At 61.6% G+C, this 13,754-nt stretch overlaps 1 protein-coding gene across 1 annotated transcript in view; it reads left to right on the top strand.

Moving 5' to 3' along the window:
• The first annotated feature begins 787 nt into the window (after positions 1–787).
• The window catches only part of ATP2A3 (ATPase sarcoplasmic/endoplasmic reticulum Ca2+ transporting 3), a 35,009-nt gene continuing 22,042 nt past the window's right edge, over positions 788–13,754 (top strand). The window contains exons 1-6 of the mRNA XM_054709894.1: positions 788–1,080; positions 11,132–11,149; positions 11,428–11,510; positions 12,927–13,031; positions 13,207–13,345; positions 13,632–13,712. Of these exons, the coding sequence (XP_054565869.1) occupies positions 963–1,080; positions 11,132–11,149; positions 11,428–11,510; positions 12,927–13,031; positions 13,207–13,345; positions 13,632–13,712 (544 nt within the window). The 5' untranslated portion in view covers positions 788–962. The remainder of the gene's footprint in view (positions 1,081–11,131; positions 11,150–11,427; positions 11,511–12,926; positions 13,032–13,206; positions 13,346–13,631; positions 13,713–13,754) is intronic.

Below are 13,754 nucleotides of genomic sequence, written 5' to 3' on the forward strand. Positions count from 1 at the left end.
TGGCTGGGTCTCTCACCCTGGAGGGGTGCCAAGCAGACTGTTCTCTGCTTCCCTGACCCGCAGCCCCTTCTGGCACCCCCGGCCCTAGGAGCTCAGGGGCACTGGAGGGTTCTGCTGGCCGTGCTCTCCCTGGCCAGAGGCCTCCGCCCGCCCTCAGGCGTCTCCAGGGAGCCCCACCCACCCGCAGTCACATTTCCTGCTGGGGTGAGGGTGTGTGTCTAGGGTGACAAGACTGGTTTGCATTGTCGGGTACTGGCTCATTGTTAGAGGTCTGCTTTGGGGGGGGGGGGGAACCACTAGTCACTGGGCATTGGGAGAAGACAGACTGAGAAAGCACCAACATCAAGGTGAAGCCTCAGCGATCTCCTCCGGAGGAGACAGGCCTGTTCCCGGCCTCTGGCTTCCCTCTAGACCTGCCTGCAGAGTTCGAGGGGGGCGGGGGCGTCTCTAAGGACAACTCCATTAGGCAGCCTCCCAGGACCCAGAGGACTCAAAAGGAGGCAGCTCCGAGGCCCCGCGCTCCGAAGCCCACCCGGCTTTTGGCCCTTGGAGGCGCCCTGAGCTCTGCGTCTGGGGCCAGGGTCCCTCGGGCCACGGACCCTTGGCTTCCGCTCGGGGCGCTCCCCTCCGGCGACCTCAGTTCCCTCTTCTGCAAAATGGGCGGGTGGCCAGCCTCTGCGCCCCTGGGCGCTGCGGGGGCGGGGCGGCGGGCTCCGAGGGCGGCCGGAAGGGGTGTCAGTGCGGGGGCGGGCCCCGCGCCGCCCCGCCCCGGGAGGCAGCCCGGGGCGCAGCATCCTGGCGCGGGCCTTGGCGGCCGCTGTCACTGCCGTCGGGGAAGGTCCCAGCGCGGACATGGCCTTTCGCGGCGCCCGCCTGGGCCCCAGCCCCCTGTGCTCTGCGCAGTAGCCCCGCGCAGAGGCGGCCTCGACGGTGCCGACGGCGCAGACGGCCGGGCGGGCGGCATGGAGGCGGCGCACCTGCTCCCGGCCGCCGACGTGCTGCGCCACTTCTCGGTGACGGCCGAGGGCGGCCTGAGCCCGGCGCAGGTGACCAGCGCGCGGGAGCGCTACGGCCCCAACGGTGAGCGCGGGGCCGGCCGGGGCAGCGGGGGCCGGGCCGGGGCCGCGGGGCCGCGGGGCCGCGCGCCGCAGCCCAGGTTTCCCCAGCCCCGCGGCGGCCGCGGAGGGCCCCCACCCTACCCCCGCCCCCAGCTCTCGGCCCCCGCGGGCGGGCAGGAAGCGAGGGCTCCGGAAACCCCTGCAGATGTTCTTGGGGCACCCGGCGAGACTGCGAGGCCACCTTCGCGGCGGGTGTGGGGTGGGCGGGTTCCGGGTCTGGAGACCGGACGCCAGGCTCCCGCTCCGCGTCCCCCTCCCTGCAGCCCCGGGACCCGCACAGCCCTTCCAGACTTCCACCCCAGCCCCATGCACTCCTGCACGCTCACCCGCGCCGGCGGCAGGGCAACCCCCCCGCATGGTGCAGGTGCACACCCAGACCGCTGGCGAGGGACCGCCGGGGACTCGGGCCCGGCCGCCCAGCTGTCCCCAGGGCCTCCTCGGAGGGCTCAATGAAATGCCCAGAAGGTGCAGCATGTCAGCTGGCAGCCTCGGTGCCCCCGCCCCCACCCCACCCCCACCCCCAGGTCTTCCTCTTTCTGCAACCCGAGGCGGATGTGGCTGGCGGGAGTCGGTGGGGGCTTTGAACTGCCGAGGCGAGACCCACCCCCCTGAGGGTGGCAGGTCCAAGTCCTCACTCAGGGAGCTGCCTGGGAGCCTCTCACTCCTGGGTGACCCCGAGCCGTGCTGCCCACCTCTGGGCAGGGAGGGAGCCTTCCGCTGTTGCTGTCTGCGGGGAGGTGTGTGTGTGTGTGTGTGTGTGGGGGGGGGTATCATTTCTTCCTCATCTTCAAAGGAATGTGGGATTCTCCATCTACCCAAAGGCACAGCAAGTGCCAGGGACTGCCCGGCGTGCCCCCGCCGCTCGGGGACCTGTGTGGAGGTGGCAGGTGCCTTCCAGGCAGGGCTGTGCACACCTTCGCCCCCCGCAGACGGCTAGAGGCCCACGTGGACATGGCCCGGTCCCCAAAGCACAGCTCGTGCTTGAGTCCCTCAGGGCTTGGGGCTCGCCCTCCCAGGGTTCCCCTCGCCCTCCCAGGGTTCCCAGGCAGCCAGAGGGGAAGGCGCCCTGGCCTGAGTGCCTCACCGCTCCCAACTGGCTGAAGATTAAGAAGAGCTGTCAGAAAGGGAGCTTTGGGTTTTGTATTGGTTTATAAAAACCACCTCTTATATAAATATTATCTTTCTGGAGCAGAAATCCTTTTTCAAAAAAATTAGTTGCTATATTTAGTTGCGCTGTGGGAGGAACTGGGGAGATAAATATTATTTAATGCCCCCATTAGTGACTTGGCAGGGAGGGTGTCGGCTGCTGCAGGACGGTGGGGCGGCAGGGCCTGTTCCCCGACCCTGGGGTGGAGGTGGAGGTGGGGGTGGGGGTCGGGGTGGAGGTGGAGGTGGAGGTGGAGGTGGAGGTGGGGTGGGGTCGGGGTGGAGGTGGAGGTGGGGGTGGGGGTGGGGCCGGGTCAGCAGGTCGGGGGTCCACAGCCTCTTCTGTGCTGCTGTGGCCTCCCGCGTGCGAGTCCCGAGTCCCAGGGGAAACTGGAGACCCAGCCCTTGGTTCTGCCCCCAGAGTCGCACAGATTCTGTCCTGTGGGACCCTGGCCACTACCCCTCTCCTTTCTGACCCCGTGGCTTTGTTGGTCCAGCAAAAGGGGGCTGACCGAGAAGGAGGGAGACCCTCGTTCTCCCAATGTGCTTTTGCCTGGGCGAGGTGCCCTGGCCACTGAGCGTGTGTGTGAGGTGATGGACAAGGATGTTGGTGTGCTGTGTAGGTCCACAGAGGGGGGTGTGCACGGGGGGGGGGGGGGGGGGTGGGGGTGCCTCGGGTATGTGCATTAGGAAAATGTGGGGGGCCACCGATGGCTCCCCTGCTTCCTCTGTGCGTTGACAGTAGCCATGATGAAAGCTGATGTTCACTGAGCACTTACTATGTGCCAGGCTCTGTTCTCAGGGCTTGCAGCTCTCATTTCTCCCGGAGAACAGCTGTTGTCACCCGCATGTTAGAGAAGAGGAGGCAGCTGAGGCACCAGGAGCTTAGTCAGCTTGCCCAAGGCCACAGAGCAAGTGGTGGAGCTGGGACTGGGTGCCTGTCCCCGCCGGGGCCTCGCTCTCCCTGTCTGTACAAGGGGCTCATAGTCTCTACAGGCTCTGGGACCTGGTGCGGGGGCCTGTGCTAGGAGGTGGGGTCGGCTAGGCAGGAGCTACTCCAGCTCGGCCCCCAGCCCCTGTCGAGCCCCAGAGGGCTCTTCTGATGGCTTTTCCTAGGAGGCCTCAGGGCCCTGGACGTGGTCAGGTGAGGAGCGGAGAGCCAGCTGCCCCTTCCCGCCTCCTGCTTTCCCTGCCCAGCTCCTGCCTGAGGGGGCGGCCGGGTGTCCTGCAGTCTCTCCCGGCACAGCCTCTGAAGGGGGACTGCTAGGGGCTTGGACCCTAGCTCTGCCCCTTCATAGCTGAGTGACCCTGGATAAGACTCTGCCTCCCTGTGCCTGCGTTTCTTCACCCCTAAGTGAGGCTGCACTAGGCTCCACGTCACAGCGTTGTTTGTGGGTGTTCGTTACACCAAACCATCCCTCCTTGTAGCAGAAGAGGCTGGCCTGGCTTTGGGCCAGAAACTGGGCGGGGGTGGGGGGGGGGGTGGGGGCTGGGCCTGCTGGTGGAGGGGAACACCCCGGGGACTAGCATCCCCACAACCCCAGGAATCTATGCACCTGCGAGGTCGTTAGCGCTGGAAACCACAAGGAAGTCATTTGCCTAAGTCCTGAAGTTTGCAAATTCTGCCAGCGGGAGGCAGGGCCTGGGGATCCCGCCCTCCCCCCTCAGGGCTGGGGGAGGGGGCCTCAGCTGTGCCCTCGGCGAGTAAACCAGCCAGGAGTCCCCATACACACAAAACACCGCCTGTGCCAACCGCAGCCTAGCGGTGTGTCCTCTGAGGCCCAGCGGGGCAGTGAGCAGCAGGCTCCTGGCCCACTGCCTTTCTCTGCAGGTCCCGGCGGTGCTCAGGACTCAGCTTCCTCAGGGGAAGGGTTTTCTACATCCCTTAAGCTTATTTTTTGAATAAAAATTAAAATGTGCACACAGGACAATGTTCAGAGGGTAAAAAGGATACACAGTCATGCCTCCCCAGCCCTGTCCCCACACATGAACTCCCAGTGTCCCCGGGTCTTGGGTCTCCTCCCCAAGACATTCTGCGCGTGTGCACATCTAGACCTGTGATCCACGTCTCTTTACACAGAAGAGCGATTGCCCTGCTGCCCACGGGACAGTGCCACGGGGAGCTTCCGTGGGGTCCCCGTGGCTTTCTCGTGTGGCCGTTCCAGCATCTCTTGTCCGGCCTTTGATGGGCGCTAGGGTTGTTCGCAGCCTCTGCAATCACACAAGTTACAAGGCTTATCCTTGACCCCGTGTCATGTCACTCTTGTGAATATCACCAAAGGACAAATTCCTAGAAGTGGAATTGCTGGGTCAAAAGGCGCGTGTATTTAACTTTTGACGGTCGTTGCTAAATTGTTCTCCATAAAGTCGCACCAGCTGACCTGCCGGTTGCCACCTCACCAAGGCAGTGTGCTGTTGGCCATTTTAATCTGCGCCAACCTGCTAAGAAAAGTGTCCTCTCGTGTGGTTTTATTTTACATTTCTCTGCTTCCGAGTCAGCTTGGGCATTTTTTTCAGAGGCTTAGGAGCCATCTGATTTCCTTATGTTCATGGACCGGCTGCCCATCACCTTTCTGGACGTGAGCCAAGGCAGGAGGCAGGAGCCAAGGTCGGGCATGTCCTGTTAAGTGGGCCAACACCCAAGGTCCCTGGAAAGCCCAGTGACGTGGGCGTCAGGAGGGATCCTGGGAGTCCCAGGGTTGGTATCTCTTTAGGGGCGCTAACTTCCTGGGTCTCAGGCAGCCATCTGTGCGGTGGGTGTGACGGCCAGCCGCAGGGCGGCCAGGTGGGAGGGCTGGTTCCGAGTTAGATTCCCGCCGGCAGTGTCAGCTGTGGCCTTATCTCCTGCCCTTAGCTCAGGCCCCAGGTGGCCGCTGGAATTTTTGGGAAGCCCACAGAAACCAGGTCAGGAGGACTGGGGCCAGGCAGGAAGGAGGAGGGAGAGAGATCCGAGCTGCCAGCCTCCGGCAGACTTGCCCTCCGTGGCCTCCGTGTCTGAGGCAGAGCAGAGATGGACCCTGAGACCCCCTCAGGCCCTTGCGGATGGGAACCCACTCTTGGATCTGAGGGGCGTGGCTCTGCAGGGATTTAGAAGCTCCAAGTCTCTCAGGCTTCACTCTGGTTTCCACACCCTCATTGGGCAAACTTAGTGCCCCCTCCCAGGGCCGGCCTCAGGCCGGTCCCCTCAGAACTCCCCATCCCTCTGCACCAGGAGCTTCCTGAGGCGGGGCCAGGTCTGCCCACAGCACAGTCTGCGCACCGATGCTGAGCACAGCCTTCTCCGGGTACCTTGGTGCCGGGTCAGCCGGGCAGGCGTGGGCCCTGGAGAGCAGGACGCCTTTCCAAGGCCCCCTGCAGCGCAGGGCCCGGCTGCCCACTCTCAGTGGGCCCTGGAGACCGGGCAGGGCCAGGTGGGCTGGGCGGGGCCGCCCAGGTAAGGCCTCTCCTTTGTTCTGCAAGTGACAATTTAATTGCTCTGTAAATTTACCTTTGAGGAAGACCTCGGTGAGCACTTGCCTCTCCCGGCTGGAACTGACATTTAGAAGCTGAAATACCAGTTTCCAATGTTGTGAGAAGGAAGGAGTCCAGAGGGGGGATGAGGGGAGCAGGTGGTGCTTGGAGCCTGGGGGCAGCCCTGGGCCTGTACCCCCTTCTCCCGGGCTCTGGGCTGTGGACAACTGAATAAACAGTTCTGCAAAGCTGTGTGGACGCAGGGGTGACTCAGCGCCTGCTGCCCTGAAGGTGCTCGGCCAGGCCAGGCGGGGCGGCCCCCTCTCCGGTGACTGGCCAGGGCAGGGTGATCCGGGGAGGGGACTTTTCCCTGGAAGCCTTCCTGGGAGGCTGCGTTCAGATGAGGAGACGGGAAGGGCATCCTGCACGGAAGGAATGGCCCCAGCAAAATCTTGGAGGGGGCACCAGGGGAGGAGGTGGCAACCCTGAGGCGCCTCGCGTGGCTGGTGGATGGATGGACGGACGGATGTCTAAGATACGGGCGGGCGGATTCTGGAAGCCAGCCGGGCAGATTGAGGAAGGCCTTGAAGACCATGCTAAGGGTGGTCTTTATTCTGCAGGCCAGGGAGAGCCACTGATCTATAAACCAGGCAGAGACGGGGTCTTTCATTCATTTATAGATGTTAATGTGTAGGCGCACCGACACATTATCCCAGGTGCCGGGGACATTGCACTTAACAAAGTCTGTCACGAAGTCTACATTCTAATAACTATTATGGCTAATGTTTCTTGAGCATGTACTGTGTGCAGTGCATATTCTAAGTATTTTATGCATAGCATGCCATTTAATCTTCACACTATCACTAGGACATAGTTACTGTGATTATCCATCCCCATTTTGCAGATGGTGAAACTGAGGTACAGAAGGGGTCACAGAACTACCAAGAGATAGAATAGGATTTATTTATTTATTTATTTTTTTACAGAGAGGAAGAGAGAGGGATAGAGAAGTTAGAAACATCGTAATTGAACCCAGGACCCTTGAGTCCGCAGGCCGACGCTCTATCCACTGAGCCAAACCGGTTTCGGCTAGAATAGGATTTGAAGTCAAGTCCTCTGGACCAGACTCCTTGCTCTAACCCTGAAGTTCCTCTGATCACATTCTCTTTTGCCCCCCAGGACCCACAGGCTAACTCCCAACATCCCCTTCAACCCCCATGCCCCCCCCCCTCGGGCAGCCCAGCCCCACATCAGGCATCTGTGGGCATGGGCCAGAGCAGAGGTCGGCTGGGAGAGGCCGTTAGTGGGAGGTCCAGAGGTCCATTCCAGAAGAGCAGTGGGGCTGCCTGACCCCGGGCTGGCCCAGCCGGGCCCTGGAGGGAGCACTCCTCCTGTGCAGCCTGGCGGGTGGCACCTCGAGGTGGGCAGGGTGGGGCATTCTCCTCATTTAACAAACGGGCATCTGGCACTGCCGAGAGCCCAATGCCACCATTTCAGGGGGGACTGGTTCAGCCCTCCCCCACTATGTGCAGCCTGGTCGGATCGCAAAGGGGAGCCAGCATCGTGCAGGGATGCCTGGGAGGGGCTAGAGGGTGCTCCATAGGCCCTGGACTCAGTCACGCGAGACGAGAATCGGTCGTCTAGGGCAGTGGTCGGCAAACCGCGGCTCGCGAGCCACATGGGGCTCTTTGGCCCCTTGAGTGTGGCTCTTCCACAAAATACCACGGCCTGGGCGAGTCTATTTTGAAGAAGTGGCGTTAGAAGAAGTTTAAGTTTAAAAAATTTGGCTCTCAAAAGAAATTTCAGTCGTTGTACTGTTGACATTTGGCTCTGTTGACTAATGAGTTTGCCGATCACTGGTCTAGGGTTTTGGCAGGATTGGAGTCTGAAGCAGACCAGGCCTGAGCTGGCAGAACCTAGTAACCCCAAACAGCCCCTGTGAGGACAGCAGAGCTTTGGGACAGGGGTGGTTTTGGCTGGTGGCTCTGGGGCCACAGTAGAGGGATGAGCCAGTTGATAGAAGGAGAGCCATCCAGCTCAACAATCAGGACATGAGGCACCAAGTTTTTTCAGGTGACCTTGGCTGGGAGAGGCAGAGGGCCCAGGAAGGCAGGACAGCCTAGGAGTTAGTGCAGGAGGTCCTGAGCAGAGGGTTGAGAACCAGACTACCTGAGCTCAAAACCCTTCTTGCCACTCCCACTTCCTGCTGTGTGACCATGAACTTGTCACCCAACCTCTCTGGGCTCCAGTTGTCTACTCTGTAAAATGGGAATAATAATTGAATGCTCCTTCTCAGGTTGTTTGAGAGTCACAGGAGTAATGCACATGAGGCGTTAGCATGGCATCTGGCATGTGGCGAGCCAGCACGGCCATGGCATACTCAGCCCACGTCGGGCGCCATATGTGCCGAGCCAGCTCAGCCAGGTTCGGTGAGCCTGAGAGGGGGCGGTGAAGGATTGAGAAAAGACAGACAAGAGAAGAAAGCTGGGTCTGGGTGGGACACTGTCCTCTCTGATGGAGAGCTAGCGACAGTGCCACGGACTATAAGCCGTGTCTTTATTTTATAGCCAGATTCCACGAGGCAAAGTAAGGGCGTAGTCAACATTCTCGTGGGTTTCGAATCTACTCAGTTACATGCGCCTGAACTCTATCAAGCCCACATCACTCAGCCACGTGGGGCCACAGGTTTGGACCATAAGGTCAAGCTTACAACAATAGCCTTTGGCTATAACTGTGCCGGGAGGGCTTTGCCCTCCAAGCTGGGACCTGCACGTGGCCATGAGAGGACTGTGCCCTCTCATTAGTCCGAGGCTTGAACCTGTCCAAACACTGTGGCCGCTCTCCACACTGACGCACTCAGCTCTAATAATTCTGCGGTAATTTATCGCGAGCATCCTCGCTGTGCTCAGCACACAATGTCCTCCCATTGACCTTTGGAGATAATGGAGGTAAAGCACCTGGCACGCTGCTTGGTACATAGTAGGTGCCCAGTAAATGGGGCTCTTATTAACACGAACGATTATCTTCACAGCAGCCCTTCAGGGCAGGGTGGACCCCCATCTTCCAAACGAGGCTCCGAGCCCCCAGGGAGCCAGCTGCTCAGGCAGGACAGAAGCACATGGGTGTGCATGTGCAGGCTGGGCAGGTTGTCTGCTGTGATCGCATGGCTGGCTGGGCCTTCCCCAGGGTCAGTGAGTGGGGACAGAAGGGGAGCCTTGTGGTAGAAGCCAGGTTTGGGGAGAAGGGGGTATCAGTCAGGACTAACTAGACTCTGCGGCTGAAACAACCCCCAAATCTCAATGGCTTAAACAGTAGGGGCCCTGTCTCGCCCACTCTGAATCTGTGTATGTCAATGGCAGGTCACCTGGGCTCTGTCTCCTGCACCCGTGACTCAGGTGCACAGACCAGACACATCTTGCAGATTGCTGGTTTCTGCAGCAGAGGGACAAAGAGCGCCTGACCTGTGCCGCCCAGTACGGCAACCATGGCCTCGTGTGGCTACTGAAATTTAAATGAATGAAAATTAGGTAAAATTTAAAAGTTAGCTCCTCAGTCACGCTAGCCGCTAGCCACGTTCCCAGTGCTCAGAGCTGCCGGTGGCTGGTGGCTGCTGAGCGGGACACGCAGCTGCAGGACACTCGGTCTCAGAGCCTCACCACAGTTCAGTGCGACAGCCTGGAACTAACTCAGGTCCTTCTTTCCACACGTCCCATGGAGGCCGGGAAGTGCCTACAAGGTGGGAGAATCGGAAGGAAGTTCTCACCTAACGACATAGGTTCTTGAAACAGTTGCAAAACGATTTATAACTAAACCAATTTTGTTATAGGCTCATGGGTAGGAACTGGTTAAGTTCCTGCGGCATCTCATCAACATTATAACGAAACGACACTGCACGAAATGTTCGTTGAGGACCTGCTGTATTTGGGGGACAGCATAACGACCACCAAAGACTGGGTGCTGGGTCAGCTTGTGGGTCAGAGAGCAGAAGGGGGGGACCCGCATGGAAGGGTAGAGAAAGAACTCGAGAGGCAGGGAGAGGGTGGCTTGAGGGGAACTAGCTTCCCAACCCCGGGCCTTGCCCCTGCCCAGAAAAAAGAACGCGCTGAGGAATATGGTGGCCCAGGCGCCGTGTGCCTAACGGAGGGGTGAGGGAGGCGGCAGGAGGGGTTCAGGTGAGACTTACAGGTAAGCTCCCTCTGGTCAGGGACCCTGAAGATCCCCGCGGAGGCGAGGGCTAGGAGTCTCCGGGGCGGAGCGTGGCAGAGGCAGGCTGATGTGTGCCCGAGGCTGGCACTGTGCTGGGCCGAGGTGGGCATGGCTGAGACGACCTCTCAAGGAGCCTATTCCATTAGGGAATTGGCCCAGAAACCCGCCTAGCCCTCCCCCCCGCCTTTCCTGTTCACTTCAGCTAAATAGATCAGAAGGAAAACGTCTGTTTGATTTTAATCTCAACGCAGGACACTGGAGATTACATTTTCCACGGAAAATGTCAGCCGCTGCCTAAAATAGGACTTTGGCGAAAATGCTAGAAAGTGTATTTTTAGGTTATATGTTTCCCTCCTGGGTTCCTGCAGCCAAACCACCAAGGGCTGCTTGACACTCTTCATGGTTTGGCTGCCAGGTGCAGGCCCCGGATCTTCCAAACAGGTGGTCTGCGAGAAAAATGACTGGCGGGCACTTGAGCCCAAAACAGGTGGACAATGCAAGGACCGGTGTCGAGGAGGAGGAGGAGCAGGAGGAGAAGGAGGACGGGGAGGGGGAGGAGGAGGAGAGCCAGCCTGGGGTGGGGCCTCAGAGTCTGACCCAGCTCCCGAGTGATGCCAGTGCTGCTGGCCCCGCCTGTCCTCGGAGGAGCCGGGGACGGGGAGGCAGGGCTTAGGTAGGCTGGGCCTCCGGGAGCTGAGCGTGCAGGGTCCTCCCCGCCTGGCTGCTGGCTGCTGTGGCCGTGTCCAGGGGAAGCCCCGGGGGGTGTGGGGCTCAGACCTCGTTCTGGTGCAGCAGGTGCGTCAGAGGCAGCCCAAGCCCACGTTCAAAATTCGAGGGGTCGGGGTGGGGGACGTTGATCAGGACTGGGCAGCCATGGAGAAGGAGCCACGCAGGGCAGCTGCTGACTTGCTGTGTGACCTCAGGGTCCCTCTGTGACTGGGGGAGGGGCTAGCCTGGAGGCTCTGGAAGGACTCTCCTGGCCTGGTCTTGTCCTGGGGGAGCCAGGCCACACCAGACTGTCCTCAGAGCGGGGGTTGGGAGTGGGGGCGTGGTGGGGGGGGGGGGGTGGAGGCCATTCTGTGACTCCAGAGAGCTGTGGGGCATGTCTAAACCATCGTGGGGGTCCAGGCAGGCAGAGAGGGAGGGGCCCCACTGCATAACCCAATCGTCTCTTGTCTCCGCATGGCTCCCACGGCTGCTGGATCCCGCAGAGCTCCCGACCGAGGAAGGTGAGGCTTGCGCCAGGGCGGGCTGCAAGGCCACTGGGTGACATCCTTGGGCCATTCATGGTCACGTGTGTCCTCCCCTCCTGGGCAGAGTGAGGCCCTGCCAAGCCCCCGAGCATCGCCCACCTGCGCCTCTCCAGGCCTCGGGCTCTCCCTCTGAATGGTGGTGCGGGGGGGGGGGGGGGGGGGCAGGCCAGGCGGTCTCCGAGGCTGTCCCAGCTCTGAATGGGGGCAGGCCAGCTGGTCGGGGGCCCAGGCCTCACACGTGTTCCTGTTCCCAGGGAAGTCCCTGTGGGAGCTGGTGCTGGAGCAGTTCGAGGACCTTCTGGTGCGCATCCTGCTGCTGGCCGCCCTGGTCTCCTTTGTAAGTGGGGCCCCGTCCCACAGCATCAGGCAGCCGGTGGGAGGCGGGGAGCCAGGCCGGGCCGGTGCTCAGAGCCCCAGGCTCTGAACACAGGGCTGTCCTCCCTGCCATTGGCATCCCTGGGCCTCTGCCCACCCTGCCCTGCTCAGAGGTCAGCTTCCCCTGTGAACCCTCGCAGCCCTCACTACACCCCACTCCCATCTGTCCCGCCATGGCTGCCAGCGTCTGCCCCTGCCCCTTCCCATTTTAGCTCAGGGTTTCTCAGCCTCAGCACTACCGACATTTGGATCAGCTGATCTTTGTTTGGGGCCTGTCTTATGCACCCCTGGCCTCCACCCACCAGATCCAGTGGCACCCCCTGTTGTGACAAGCAGGCCTCCAGAGGTTGCCACATGTCCCCAGGAGACACAGTCACCCTGGCTGAGAGCCCCTCTGTGGCTCCCTGTGCCCTCAGAAGACTTCAGGCCGGAACCTCTTGCCACCTCCCGGGGCTGCTGCATCCCTTTGCTCTTGCCCCTTCCCGCTGCCCGGACCCCTCCTGGACCCACAGGGCCATGGGGTCAGGATGGAGTGGGGAGGGGGACAGTGGTTGTCATTGGGGACTGAGCAGCAGAGACCCAAGGGTGATGCAGGCACACGGCTGCCCTGAGGATAGACAGGATTCCTGCTCCCATCCAGCGCCCGGCAGGGCCTGGGGGGAGACCTGGTCCTGGTGACTTGGAGTGGAGGGGCAGCAGGGACCCTGGTGGGACTGACCCTTCCCCTCTAGCCAGCTGTGTCGAGCCCTCCTGGCCGCTCCCTGCTCCTGTGGAGACTGAGGACTCTTACCGAGAACAAAGTCTACCCTAAAATGGCTGAGCCGAAAGGGTGCTGGGACAGACGGACACACCGAGGCAGTGGAGGGGAGTGACAAGGTCCCAGTTAGGCCGAGGGGTGGGAATGAGACGCGAACCGGGTCTCCTGCTTCAGGCCCGGGCTCGTGTGTGTCTGGCCACCGGCCTCCGGGTGGGAGCCTGAAGCAGGATCAGCTGGGCTTGTTCAAACAGACTGTGGAGTTTCTGACTCCAGAGGTCTGGGATGGACCCCAAGAATCACATTTCTAGCAAGTTCCCAGGTGGTGCTGCTGCTCGTGGGGGTGTGGGCCCCACGCTCGGAAAACCGCAGCGAGGCAGACCGTGAGACCTGCAGCTGTCAGCTGTGCGACGGGCCCACGTCCCGGAAAGCTGGCGGGTGGGACTGGGCTGTGGTGGTCACTACCCACAGAGGCTGCGTGCCCTAAGCCACAGCCCTCTCCAAGCCCCCCAGGGGCCTCTTCCCCCAAAGCAGGGAGCAGACAGGAGACCCGGGTACCAAGGAAGTGGTCAGCAGACCCTGGCCCACAGCAGAGCCCCAATTCACCAGCTTCGATCCCGGCAGGTCCTGGCCTGGTTCGAGGAGGGCGAGGAGACCATGACGGCCTTCGTGGAGCCCCTGGTCATCATGCTGATCCTCGTGGCCAATGCAGTCGTGGGCGTGTGGCAGGTGGGAGGCATGGGGGTGGGGCTGGGCTGCTGGGGTGACCTCTCCCTGGTGCTGGAGTCCTGCCTCCAGCTCCATCCCAAGCCCCGAGGGTGTCCCTCCAAGAGGGGGGCCTGCTGCGGCCAGGAGTACAGACCGCGGCCTGTCCCCCCCCCCCCGCCCCCCGCTTGTGCTGCAGGAACGCAACGCCGAGAGTGCCATCGAGGCCCTGAAGGAGTACGAGCCCGAGATGGGCAAGGTGCTGCGCTCCGACCGCCCGGGTGTGCAGAGGGTCCGCGCGCGGGACATCGTCCCCGGAGACATCGTGGAAGTGGCGGGTACATCGGGGCCTCTTCTCCTCCGTGGTGATGCTGGCGAGCCCGTCCCTCTCTGTGCCCCGTCTTTCTGGCTGTGTGTGTAGATGTCCCCAAAGCGCTTGGCCCAAACCCTGTTGGACCGGTGAGACCAGAGGCCAGAGGACAGGGCCTTCCTGAGGGATCACAGCTAGGATCCCGCCTCCCAGCCCCGGCCTTGGGTCCTGGGAGCCCTCCTGGCTTTCCCGGGAACCCGAGGCTGGGGGTGGTGCCCAAAGCCGCCCGCAGCCAAGCCCTTCTCTCTCCGCAGTGGGAGACAAAGTGCCTGCTGACCTCCGCCTCGTGGAGATCAAGTCCACCACGCTGCGAGTGGACCAGTCCATCCTGACAGGCGAGGCCCGGGGGCTGTGCCGAGCGGGGCTGGGTCAGGGGA

Source organism: Eptesicus fuscus, chromosome 20 (assembly GCF_027574615.1).
Source record: "Eptesicus fuscus isolate TK198812 chromosome 20, DD_ASM_mEF_20220401, whole genome shotgun sequence".
Classification (NCBI taxonomy): domain Eukaryota; kingdom Metazoa; phylum Chordata; class Mammalia; order Chiroptera; family Vespertilionidae; genus Eptesicus; species Eptesicus fuscus.